Source organism: Moschus berezovskii, chromosome 20, assembly GCF_049115385.1.
Source record: "Moschus berezovskii isolate FMDL1 chromosome 20, NW_MosBer_1.0, whole genome shotgun sequence".
Classification (NCBI taxonomy): domain Eukaryota; kingdom Metazoa; phylum Chordata; class Mammalia; order Artiodactyla; family Moschidae; genus Moschus; species Moschus berezovskii.
In genome coordinates this window covers 22,059,400-22,072,880 of record NC_142479.1, presented here as the reverse complement: position 1 = coordinate 22,072,880, position 13,481 = coordinate 22,059,400, and the positions used below count along the sequence as shown (strand labels likewise).

The 13,481-nt window shown below is 40.8% G+C and overlaps 1 protein-coding gene across 1 annotated transcript; it reads right to left on the bottom strand.

Annotated features, from left to right (window-relative positions):
- Positions 1-561: 561 nt before the first annotated feature.
- On the bottom strand, positions 562-13,058 carry SMG8 (SMG8 nonsense mediated mRNA decay factor). Its single transcript, XM_055399694.2, has 4 exons — positions 11,266-13,058; positions 10,535-10,680; positions 9,084-9,956; positions 562-8,460 (listed from the first exon to the last, which is right to left on the bottom strand). The coding sequence occupies exons 1-4, from the start codon at positions 13,034-13,036 to the stop codon at positions 8,263-8,265; spliced, it is 2,988 nt and encodes a 995-aa protein (XP_055255669.2). The 5' UTR covers positions 13,037-13,058; the 3' UTR covers positions 562-8,262.
- Positions 13,059-13,481: the final 423 nt, after the last annotated feature.

The window sequence follows — 13,481 nt, the reverse complement described above, 5'->3', positions numbered from 1 at the left end:
GTGGGTTGCTGTGCCCTCCTCCAGGGGATCTTCCCCACCCAGGGACTGAACTCATGTCTCTTACGTCTACCTGCATTGGCAGGTGAATTCTTTAACACTAGCGCCACCTGAGAAGCCCAGTATGTGTTCTAGGCATGGTTTACCTGATTATAAAAGGTAGGACTAAAACTAACCAAGACTCCCAAACTATTCGAATTACGGGACACTTTAAAAAAGTAAGTTTAAGATAAATTGTTATTATCATCAAGAATTTGTCTATTAGGTGCTTTATATATACTCCTTCAATCCTCATAACCACCTTTTGCGATAAATAATAATCACCATTCTTGAGAAAATAATACTCAAGGATTAAGTAAACCGTCAGATTTGTTTTCAGTTCAGTTCAGTTCAGTCCAGTCGCTCAGTCATGTCCGACTCTTTGAGACCCCATGAACCCCAGCACGCCAGGCCTCCCTGTCCATCACCAACTCCCGGAGTTCACTCAAACTCATGTCCATCGAGTCGGTGATGCCATCCAGCCATCTCATTCTCTGTCGTCCCCTTCTCCTCCTGCCCCCAATCCCTCCCAGCATCAGAGTCTTTTCCAGTGAGTCAACTCTTCACATGAGGTGGCCAAAGTATTGGAGTTTCAGCTTTAGCATCAGTCCTTCCAATGAACATCCAGGACTGATCTCCTTTAGAATGGGCTGGTTGGATCTCCTTGCAGTCCAAGGGACTCTCAAGAGTCTTCTCCAGCACCACAGTTCAAAAGCATCAATTCTTCGGCGATCATCTTTCTTCACAGTCCAACTCTCACATCCATACATGACCACTGGAAAAACCATAGCCTTGCCTAGATGGACCTTGGTTGGCAAAGTAATGAAACAGATTTAAGTGGTAAGAATTTCTTAAATTCTTTAGCCAATTCTTTTTGTCTTCAATCTACTATAGTGCTATTTTATGCAGAAGAAAATATGGAACAAGAGAGGGTATAAGAATATAAGACTCAACAGTTTTAGAGAGAATCAAAATTTATACTCTTAAATTAAGATATTTAGGACTTTCCTGGTGGTCCAGTGGTTAAGAATCCACCTGTCAATGCTGGGGACACAGGTTTGATCCCTGGTTGGGTAGATTCCCCATGCTTTGAAGCAACTAAGCCCATGAGCCACAACTTTTGAGCCTGAATATAGCAACCACTAAAGCTCATGGGCCTAAAGCCTGTGCTCTGCAATGAGAGAAGCCCATGCACTGCAACTAGACGGTAGCCCCTGTTCGCCACAACTAGAGAAAGCCTGCTTGCAGACTTACTCAACAATATATAATAAATTACAAGTTTTATACAATACAAATATATAATACATAATAAGTTATATATAATAAGTAAGTTTTGTTTTAAAGATGTTTGAGGAGTATCACCTCATTTTTCTGACAGCAAAAACTCACCCATTCACAAATCTTAAGACCAGAGACAAAATATTCAGTTGGAGAAACTGACATGCTATTTTTATTCTTCAGTTTTCTATGAAGGCACAACATAGGAAGAGTACAACTTTGAAATCAGAGTCCTCAATTTCCATTCTGACTTCACTACTCCCTAGGTATATGATCTTGAACAAAATTATTTAATCGTTTCAAGTTTTAATTTCCTGATAATATGGATGATATCTATCTTGCAATACTTTGAGGATTAGAGGCAATGTATGCAAAATGCTTATTAAGTTACCTAACAAATGGATATTCATGAAATAGCTATTACATGTCATTCAGTACACAGTGGTTATTATTATTTTATTGTTATGAATCATGCTTGTCTAGTTCCATTTTTCTAATTTTCTTTCCTCTTTCTTTATAGTCTTTTTTAATCTTTAATTTTTTAAACTAAGAAACACCTTCACTGCTTAAGTAGTACAGGAGAATCTTTAAGTAAACAAACATTGGAAACCATTTAAAAATTAGTTTACTTTATAAGCTTTATCATAGTAGTCCTTTAAATAGTAAGCACTCTTTAAATAAAATACGATTTACTTCCTAAAAATTTGAATCCTATACAACTTTTCAAGGACACACCAAAAAACATACAGTAGGCTAAAGGATGCCCTTCTGTCCTAGTGATTCTTAAAAAAAGGATCAATTTGAAACATCTGCTTATATCTCAAAAACACTACCAAGCAAAGGATAATGCAAATGCTGCTACAGAAGAAATATAATTTCCTTAATAAAACACTTTTGAAGTTTGCTGAAGTAAGGTTTGTATGACTAAAGAGAAAGGTAGTATGCAATACAGATAGCAGAGTCCACATTTCTCTAAGGCAACACCCTGTAAACCTATTTATGGACAAAAACAAGCATGAAGAAGTGCTGCAAATAAGCAAGTTATAAGTACAAATAGCATAAAAATCTTGTACTTACTAAGTGAAAGAGAAAGACAAATACCATATGATATCGCTTACAAGGCTTCCCTTGTGGCTCAGCTGGTGAAGAATCTGCCTGCAACGTGGGAGACCTGGTTTTGATCCCCGGGTTGGGAAGATCCCCTGGAGAAGGGAATGACAACCCACTCCAGTATTCTGGCCTGGAGAATTTCATGGACTGTATAGTACATGGGGTCACAAAGAGTTGGACACGACTGAGCAACTTTCACTTTCACTTACAAATGGAATGCTTTCCATGCAGTACTTGACGCATGCTCAAAAATGACAGAATGATCCTGTTCGTTTCCGAGGCAAACCATTCAATATCACAGTAATCCAATTCTACGCCCCAACCAGTAATGCTGAAGAAGCTGAATAGTTCTCATGAAGACCTACAACACCTTCTAGAACTAACACCGGGAAAAGATGTCCTTTTCATTGTAGGTGGCAGGAATGCAAAAGTAGGAAGTCAAGAGATACCTGGAGTAACAGGCAAATTTGGCCTTGGAATACAAAATGAAACAGGGCAAAGGCTAACAGAGTTTTGCCAAGAGAATGCATTAGTCACAGTAAACACCCTCTTCCAACAACACAAGAGGACTCTATACATGACATCACCAGATGGCCAATACCAAAATCAGGTTGATTATATTCTTTGCAGCCAACGATGGAGAAGCTTTATACAGTCAGCAAAACAAGACCAGGAGCTGACTGTGCCTCAGATCATGAACTCCTTATTGACAAATTCAGACTTACATTGAAGAAAGTAGGGAAAACCAGGAGACCATTCAGGTATGACCTAAGTCAAATCCCTTACGATTATACAGTGGAAATGACAAATAGATACAAGGGATTAGATCTGATAGACAAAGTGTCTGAAGAACTATGGACAGAGGTTTGTGACATTATACAAGAGGCAGTGATCAAGACAATGCCCAAGAAAAAGAAATGCAAAAAGGCAAAATGGTTGTCTGAGGGGGCCTTACAAATAGCTGAGAAAAGAAGAGAAGCAAAAGGCAAAGGAAAAAAAGAAAGATATGTCCATTTGAATGCAGAGTTTCAAAGAATAGCAAGGAGAGATAAGACAGCTTTCCTCAGTGATCAATGCAAAGAAATAGAGGAAAACAGTAGAATGGGAAAGACTAGAGATCTCTTCAAGAAAATTAGAGATACCAAGGGAGCATTTCATGGAAAGATGGGCACAATAAAGGACAGAAATGGTATGGACCTAAAGGAAGCAGAAGGTATTAAGAAGAGGTGGCAACAAAACACACAAGAACTATACATGACCCATATAACCACGATGGTGTGATCACCCACCTAGAGCTAGACATCCTGGAATGCGAAGTCAAGTGGGCCTTAGGAAGCATCACTATGAACAAAGCCAGTGGAGGTGATGGAATTCCAGTTGAACTACTTCAAATCCTAAAAGATGATGCTGTTAAAGTGCTGCACTCAATATGCCAGCAAATTTGAAAAACTCAGCAGTCGCCACAGGACTGGAAAATGTCAGTTTTCATTCCAATCCCAAAGAAAGGCAATGCCAAAGAATGCTCAAACTACCCCACAATTGTACTCATCTCACACGCTAGCAAAGTAATGCTCAAAATTCTCCAAGCCAGGCTTCAACAGTATGTGGACCATAAACTTTCAGATGTTCAAGTTGGACTTAGAAAAGGCAGAGGAACCAGAGATCAAATTGCCAACATCCACTGGATCATCGAAAAAGCAAGAGAGTTCCCGAAAAACATCTATTTCTGCTTTATTGACTACTCCAAAGATCTTCACGACCCATATAATCACGAAGGTGTGATCACTCACACTCACCTAGAGCTGGACATCCTGGAATGTGAAGTCAGGTGGCCCTTAGGAAGCATCACTACAAACAAAGCTATGGAAGTGATGGAATTCCAGTTGAGCTATTTTAAATCCTAAAAGATGATGCTGTCAAAGTGCTGCACTCAATATGCCAGCAAATTTGGAAAACTCAGCAGTGGCCACAGGACTGGAAAAGGTCAGTTTTCATTCCAATCCCAAAGAAAGACAATGCCAAAGAATGCTCAAACTACCCCAAAATTGCCCTCATCTCACACGCTAGTAAAGTAATGCTCAAAATTCTCCAAGCCAGGCTTCAGCAATACATGAACCGTGAACTTCCAGATGTTCAAGCTGGTTTTAGAAAAGGCAGAGGAACCAGAGATCAAACTGCCAACATCCGCTGGATCATGGAGAAAGCAAGAGAGTTCCAGAAAAACATCTATTTCTGCTTTATTGACTATGCCAAAGCCTTTGACTGTGTGGATCACAATATACTGTGGAAAATTCTGAAAGAGATGGGAATATCAGACCACTTGACCTGCCTCTTGAGAAACCTTTATGCAGGTCAGGAAGCAACAGTTAGAACTGGACATGGAACAACATACTGATTCCAAATAGGAAAAGGAGTACGCAAGGCTGTATATTGTCATCCTGCTTATTTAACTCATATTCAGAGTACATCATGAGAAACGCTGGGCTGGAGGAAGCACAAGCTGGAATCAAGATTGCTGGGAGAAATATCAATAACCTCAGATATGCAGATGACACCACCCTTATGGCAGAAAGTGAAGAACTAAAGAGCCTCTTGATGAAAGTGAAAGGGGAGAGGGAAAAAGTTAGCTTAAAGCTCAACATTCAGAAAACTAAGATCATGGCCTCCGGTCCCATCACTTCACGGCAAATAGATGGGGAAACAGTGGAAACAGTGGCTGACTTTATTTTTCTGGCTCCAAAATCACTGCAGATGGTGACTGCAGCCATGAAATTAAAAGACGCTTGCTCCTTGGAAGGAAAGTTATGACCAACCTAGATAGTATATTAAAAAGCAGAGACATTACTTTGCAACAAAGGTCCATCTAGTCAAGGCTATGGTTTTTCCAGTAGTCATGTATGGATGTGAGAGTTCATCTGTAAAGAAAGCTGAGCACCGAAGAATTGATGCTTTTGAACTGTGGTGTTGTAGAAGACTCTTGAGAGTCCCTTGGACTGCAAGGAGATCCAACCAGTCCATCCTAAAGCAGATCAGTCCTGGGTGTTCATTGGAGGGACTGATGTTGAAGTTGAAACTCCAATACTTTGGCCACCTGATGCGAAGAGCTGACTCATTTGAAAAGACCCTGATGCTGGGAGGGATCAGGGGCAGGAGGAGAAGGGGACGACAGATTATGATATGGTTGGATGGCATCACCGACTCTATGGACATGAGTTTGAGCAAGCTCCGGGAGTTGGTGATGGACAGGGAGGCCTGGTGTGCTGCATGAGGTTGTCAAGAGTCCCTGGGGTCACAAAGAGTGGGACAGGACTAAGCAACTGAACTGAAATGAAGAAATGGAATCTAAAACATGATATAAATGAACTTATTTACAAAACAGAATTAGACTCACAGATATAGAAAACTAATTTATGGTTACCAAAGAGGTAAGGGTGTACAAGAGGAATAAACTAGGAATTTGGAATAAAAAAAAAGATATAAAATAGAGACTTCCCTGGAGGTGCAGTGGTTAGGATTCTGCACCGGTTGCCGGGGTTCAAACCCTGGTCAAGAAACTAAGCAAAATTCCACAAGCCTTGTGGTGCAGCAAAAAAAAAAAAAACAAAACAAGGGATAAACAACAAGGCATAGCACCAAGGTTATATTCAATATCCTATAATAAACCATAATGGAAAAGAATGCAAAAAAGTATATATACACTGATATACATATATACACACCCATATAACTCAATCAATTCTTTGCTCTACACCAGAATCTAACACATTGTAAATACTTTAAATAAAGATTTGTATTTTAAAATGCTATAGAAATTCAAATTAGGGTTGCCTCTGTAACCAAATGTAATCAAGGAAAATCACGTTCTAATTTAAGCAGTAAAGTCGTTCAATGTAGTATGACATTAATAAGGAAACAAAGCAAAAAAGTCACAGGTTTGCTCTTCTGAAACCTATTTGTTATGATAAAGCATTTGTTCTCCTTTGACCTACAAGTTTACACAACCTAAGTTAAAGTCTTTTTTAAATAGCCTCTAAGTCAAGTCTTAGAACAATGGGCTTCCCTGGTGGTTCAGATGGCAAAGAATCTGCCTGCAATGAGGAGATCCCGGTTTGATCCCTGGGTTGGGAAGATCCCTGAGGGAAGGGAATGGCTACCCACTCCAGTATTCTTGCGTGAAGAATTCCATGGACAGAGGAGCCTGGCAGGCTGCAGTCCATGGGGTTGCAAAGAGTCGGACACGACAGAGTGACTAACACTTACTTACAGAACAATCTAGCTATATTTCTCAAATGCAACAACCAAGAACTACAATTAATACAACAGTAGTTGGGGTTTTTAAAACTGATATAAAAAGAATGAATGATATAAGGGAAAAGGATGAAAAATAAGGATGGGATGAAAAAATGTAGACTTTCATATTGGCTTAAATTCTACTCCTAACAAAACTACAGTAAAATAGGTATAAAAAGACACCTAATTAATTACAGTTTGAAATTGGCTGCTAGTTATATGTTTTTCTCTATAGGTATGAAAATTTAAGATCTAATCTAATCTAATCAAAACCTAAGTAATTGTTTTATGCTGGTAGCGAGATGTGTTAATCAAATACTACATTTCATATATAGTATTAAAATCTCCAATTCTATTTGATCAGCATTTCAAAACTAATGTGTCTAGGAAAATATAATCAATTAATTACACTAGCATTTTGGTATATTAACTTATTTTGCACAACTTAGGTAATTAGTGATATCAGTGTCACTATTTTGATAGTGAAAGTTAATAATTGATATGAACTGATAGAATTTGTATCACTTAGCAAACTGTTTCACAGTACAGAAATTTTCAATGAAGAAAATGTGTACTAATATTTTGGATAAATAGGTTTTGGTTATTTAAAACTTCATTTAAAACATAGTATCTCAGACTTCCCTGGTGGTGCAGTAGATAAGAATTCATCTGCCAGCGCAGGGGACACTAATTTGATCCCTGGTCGGGGAAATTCCCAAGTCACTGAGCAACTAAGCCCATGCTCCACAACCACTAAGCCCGTGTTCTGGAGCCCAAGAGCTGCAAATACTGAGCCCACAAGCCACAAGTACTAAAGCCCACAGGCCCAGAGCCTGTGCTCCACAAGAAGAGAAGCCACTGCAAGCAAGAGTTGCCCCACCTCGCCACGAGAGAAAGTTCTCGCAAAAGCACTAAAAACAAAGCACTAAAAAAGCCCAGCACAGCCAAAAATAAATAAATAAAACAATAAATAAAAATTTTAAAAAAACACGGTATCTCATCAGTCCAAGAATAAAACGGTGAGAACAAAGCAATGTAACTCAGGTACCAAAACTATGAGCCAAACAACATATAGGGCATTTTTTGCTATTATGTACTCATACAATTACCAGATAACCTACTGGATCATCTTGTTCTGAATATAATTTCAGAAGCAGTGTTTTAAGGAAAATCCCAAATAAAACATCATTTCAGTGAAAAGAAAAACACAAACCTCTGGTTCAACATGATAATGCAATATTCAGTTATAACAGAAATATTTTTTATTATGGACAGTAAAACAGAAATGAGAAAATAGAGGTATTAACCATGTATTTTATGTCCTTTTCTAGAATAAACAATGTTTATTAAGAAGTTATACCCCCATTTACAATAAATATCAACAATATCACGAAAACAGTGAAACAATTACTGTCCAAATACTGAACTTCTGTAACCAAAACATATTTTAGGCTCAAGAAAACACAGTATTACACACCAAAAAAAGATCCTGTACACACCAAAACCAAAACCCAGCTCAAGTTCAGGACTGTACTGGCTGGAAAACACTTATTGTGTTACTGCTTTAAGAACCCCACGGAGCACCTTGTAACTCATCAACTGCACGTTTTCCTTCGGAGGGAAACAAGGTCCTCTCTCAGTCACGTAGGCATAAGGAAACCTCAAAACCCAGAGGCCATCAGGTGGGAGAGTGATTTCTTGCTTTTCTGGGTAGAATACTGGACATGGTGGTGGGCCTGGCTGAACCTGAAAAACACAGGTTATATGATTATTTTAACATTTTTCAATAAGAAACATCTGAAAAGGACTTCTCTGGTGGCCCAGTGGTTAAGAATCTGCCCCTTGCAAAGCAGGGGATGAGGGCTGTACCCCTCGTTGGGGAACTAAGATTTCACATGCCATGGGGCAATTAAACCCTTGGACTGCAACTAGTGAGACTGTGAGCTGCAACCAAGACCCCACGCAGCTAAACAAACAAATTAAAAAAAGAAAAAATCTTACCTTAAAAAAAAAAAAAAGACACCTGAAAGGTTAAGTGCCTAAACCAAGGATAGGTGCAAACAGCACATAAGCAGGTACACTCCTAACTTCAATCATATCTGATATTACATTAAATAATCTCAAATATTATCCTGCTTTTCTACAGATTTTTAATTTCAAGTTCTGCCTCTAACTAAATGATGTGAATTGATGGTGTGAACTGATTAACACACCTACGATTTATTTTTTAAGAAACAGAAATTAGTTATTAATGTAAGAGGTATTTAAAATTAAGACCTGTTTAATTAGTTTGATACCCTGTACTTTTTTTCAGTCAAAACAAACAACAAACATGATTGTCTAACGACACAAAAAGTTATATTTCTTACCTGAGGCATTAAGATTATCTGCAAAGGCGCATCAGGAACCACAACAAAAAGCCTCATAAGTTGAGCATAATGCGGTTTTAGCCCTCTACCTTGAGAGGATGACAGAATATACAAGGGCATATCACTATTCAGGGCTTTTAAAGCTGATTCCTTGGGTCCACTTCCCATTACTTTCATTACTTTGTCAGGTCCTGAGCACATAAATCTTCGACCTCGAGAGTCTTCGTATTCAAAGCCCACAAATGCTCGCGCAATGTCATCTCGCCGTCTTCCTCTGCCCATGACAACTGCACTCCTCTTACCAGGAACAGCCTTATTTGGAGCAGGCCACGAATTCGTGTCTAAGTCTCCTTCATCTTCAGCTCTAGTCCTGATGACAATGTCCCAAGGCATAAGATAGTTTGTTCCTGGAATGAAGCCCTGTTGGTCCAAACCAGTATGAAAGTTGTAAGACTTAGCAGGGCCTAGTTTAACCAAAGACCAGCTGGAGAATTTGGGTAGGAGACCCTTGGGGCAATTTGAATGAAGCATGCCTGGGAGATATTCAACTGTGGATGCTTGCCGATCAACCAAGTTTGGTCTCTTCTCAGTTTTTACTTCACCTTGACCATGAACTTCTGGATTATCTCCTCCTGCTTGTGGATCAGCTGGATAGGTACCTAAACTATCAGTGGATTGGCCTAAACTCAGAGCTAAACTCAGGCTTGTGCTCTCTCCTTGGGTTTGAGGTTCTTTCTCTTTAAGTTTATCAGCATCTGCATCTGGGGGAGCAGGAGATGATTCGTTTTTGGCAGGAGCAGGATCTGGAGTACTTGGTTCAAATACTGGGAAATTGATGTGATCCAATTTTCCACAACATTTTTCTTCCAGAAGCTATGGAGGAAGGAAACAAACAAATCCTGTGAACCTTTCATCGAAAGCAAACATTCCTGGACTTCCATGGTGGCACAGTGGGATAAGAATCTGCCTGCCAATGCAGGGGATATGAGTTCAGTCCCTGGTTTGGGAAGATGCCACATGCTGTGGAGCGTCTAAGCCCATGTGTCACAACTACTGAGTCTGTGCTGCAGTTACTGCAGCCTGTGTGCCTAGAGCCTGTGCACCGCAGCAAGAGAAGCCACCGCAATGAGAAGCCCGAGCTCCACAATGAAGCGTAGGAGCCACTCACTGCAACTAGAGAAAGCCCGTGCAAAGCAACGAAGACCCAGGGCAGCCAAAAATAAATGAAAGAAAACAACACGTTCTTCACACTATAAAGCAGGAATCAACAGTTAATGGGTAAGCAAATAAGTACATATATAAAGAATTTTCTTGTCACATATCACACTGCAAGTGACATTGACTTATCTATTAATAGACATTTTGCTTCTGAAAAGATACATTTTTACTCAGATGGTAGTTAGCAAAAGAGAGAGACAGAGAGAAGATGAAGAAAAAAACGCAGAATCTACCTGATAAAAGTCATAGTTAGCTGCCTTGATATCAAAGGGATCGTCCCGGGGTGCCTGTTTCCTTCCACAGTTACAGGCACCAGTGGATCGAGCTCGGCTATTGTGATACAGCACAGGAGGATTTCTATCAGCCTCTGGTTTTTCTCCTGCAAAATAGAAGTCACTATTCGTTTTAACACAATGCAGACCCACATTTATTCTGCATTCAATTGTACCTAACCCTCAAATTTCTCCAGAGTTCTTTGGAAATGAGGAGGGGGAAAAAACCTCAATAAAAACACACACACAAACCCACAAACACTTGATTAAACTCACCTAACAGAAGAAGCAAGTGGAAATATACAGAAATAAAACATACTTTAAATATAAACTTCTAGAATTTCTAAGTAAAGTTTATCATCATCATAGTGACCATACATCTCATTCTGTTCATTTTAGTTAAACAAAAGTTCCAAGGTAAAAACATTAATATGAAATTCCTGAAACTCTCTATTATTTAACAGTTCTCATTTACTAATACCCTAGGGTTCGTTCTTTAAATACAAGAATGTAATTAGTAGTCATAGCTGATTTTTCTTTTTCCAGCAGGTGAGGAAACTTAAATCTGATGTACCTAAATTTCTGTAGGGCTCTCTTTTTAAAATGTCAATACATAGGGAACAAACTGTCTGAAAAGAATACAAACACAGCCCCAAATTTTGATTGTGAAATGCTAAGAAAACTTTAGCTACCTGATTTAGGTAAGGAATGAAATTTATGTACACAGTGTTGATCAGTTAAACTCCTCTCCTCACAGAGCTGATGGCCATTGCTCCAGAACTTGTAGCAGTCTTCGTGTAACTGCATGGCATATTTGTGAAAGGCTGGACCCCTAGCATGTTGGCTGTACACTCGAAGAGCCTGGGCAAGCTGATTCTTGTGGACAGTCATTGTGTAATTATGAGGCAAATTTGACTGGTAGGCACTATGGGCCATTGGTAAAGCTTTTTGGCAACGGTTCTCTGAGAATTTTGTGTCAATATCCAAAAACCCTTCCAAGACTTTAACACTGCTTAAAATCTTAGATGTTAACTCCCCAGTGGGAGATGCTGGGTCCTCCTCTTTCCCATCAATAGCTACTTCATACAGTTTTGAAGCTGCTGAGATCCACTTCTGATAAGTAGGAAGTTCAAAATGTGAAGGCTGTGGGTTCCTGCCCACACTGTCATCAAAACCTTTCTTGCTTAGTACTAGCTCTACATGCTGCCATAGGAATTCTCGAAGCGTGAAATCCACTAGCTGCCCCGAAGAACTAGAACTGCTGGTGTCAGTGTGGAAAGAAAGCTGTTGTCTGCTGTGCTGCCTCATCACCTGGTATCGCCTGGACCCAGAAAGGGGTGCAGGGACCAACAAAGATTCAGGGTCTTTCACAGTACAATGACTCTTAAGTTGGTCCAGCAACATGCCTACTGGATCCTCCTCCTGGCTTCCGGGAACTATGTACACAAAAGCTTGATTGGCAGGTACAGTAAAGAGGCAGTTGATACTCTGATTAGTCAAGACACGACTCTTCCGGAAGATTCTATAGATCTGGTCCTCCAGGGCATGCTGCAGTCTCCTTTTGGGAGAATGCTTCTTGGGCTTATCTGGATGAACTGCGTCTTGGTTCCGAGGGGGTTCTACTTTGAGTGCTCCATTGAGTTGAAAAAGGAAAAGGAGTCTAGGTGGGCAAGGTCGGCAGTTTAGTTTCCAGTCTTTACCAACTGGACAATCCTTAATAGCTGTTTTGAGAAGGGGCAGTACTTTCTGCCTCAGTCCATCCAGGGCTCTGAATACTCGATCATAAGTGATGTCAAAGGAACAAGTGGGATGGACCAGAAGCAGGATGTGACAGACGGAGAAAAGGTAAAGGAGACTGAGGCACTGCGCCTTCTCTTGATGCTTCCAGAACTCGTGCGCTTCTGCATGAGGTAGAGAGAGGCCACCTCCAGCTTCCCCGCTCTGAAGGGCCCGACAAGCCCGCAGAAGCTGGGAATTGTCACAGATGGACGTAAGAAGAAGGTACAGAACTTTGCTTTCCTGGTTGTAATAGGCTTGCAGAAGGCTGTAATCCTGGGAACCTGGCTCAGTTCGGTTGCCTTCCGCGGCAGTTACACCTCCCCGAACTGGATCCCCGGCTCCGGCCCCAGCCCCAGCCCCAGGGTCCCCGGCTCCGCCAGCCTCCCCGACGGCCCCAGCCTCGGTCCTGATTCCAGGCCCCGAATCTCCAGGATCTTGGTGGCGAAAGAGGGGAAAGACCTGTCGGTCGCACACCGTGTTCACAAGCGAAAACTTCTCGGAATTCAGGCGCAGAGCCGTTTTGCCGAAGATTCCCACCACGCAGATCTCATCCTCCCGCCAAGGAGGCTCCGGTCCGCCAGTCGCGCTCCCACCACCCTCTGTAGGGGACCCCTCGGGACTCTCAGGGCTTGTCCAGGCTGAAGCGCCCATTAGAAGCTCTCTTAAACTGACGGGACCCGCCATGGTGCTGAGACAACGCTGGAGTTCTTCCGGTCCGTCGGGTAAACGCCGCCGGCTCTCGTCCACTTTTGAAATCCCTCCTCCGCGTCTTTAGTCCCTGCTTTTCGCTCACTTTAGGTTCCGGCTCTTGCTTCTCCTGTCCTAGTTTTTCACCAAGGTTTTATCTAGTCCTACATCACCGCTGATTTAAGATTTTCCTTAATCGGAGACCCTAGGAATTGAAATATCAGAAAAACACTTGGAAGCAATTAGGGTTTTTTGTTTGTTCTGCTTGATAGACAAAATGTTTAATGAGTTAAATGTTAGAAGTTGTAAAACACCTTAGTGAAGAGGAGAGTTGTGATTGTGACAATTCCAAAATGACAATAATTACATGCAAGGTAAAGGCAGAAGCAGTGGTTTTGAAAGGGAATTATATTCATACTATGCTAGATTTAATTCTTGTCAA

What these genes read in the sequence shown, in the direction of transcription:
- SMG8 (XM_055399694.2), bottom strand. Translation starts at nt 13,036, where the DNA reads ATGGCGGGTCCCGTCAGTTTAAGAGAGCTTCTAATGGGCGCTTCAGCC. An exon ending in TCATTCCTTACCTAAATCAG is followed by an intron (nt 10,681 to 11,265) that starts GTAGCTAAAGTT and finishes TCTATTTTGCAG; the next exon opens with GAGAAAAACCAGAGGCTGAT. An exon ending in AGATAATCTTAATGCCTCAG is followed by an intron (nt 8,461 to 9,083) that starts GTAAGAAATATA and finishes TGTGTTTTTCAG; the next exon opens with GTTCAGCCAGGCCCACCACC.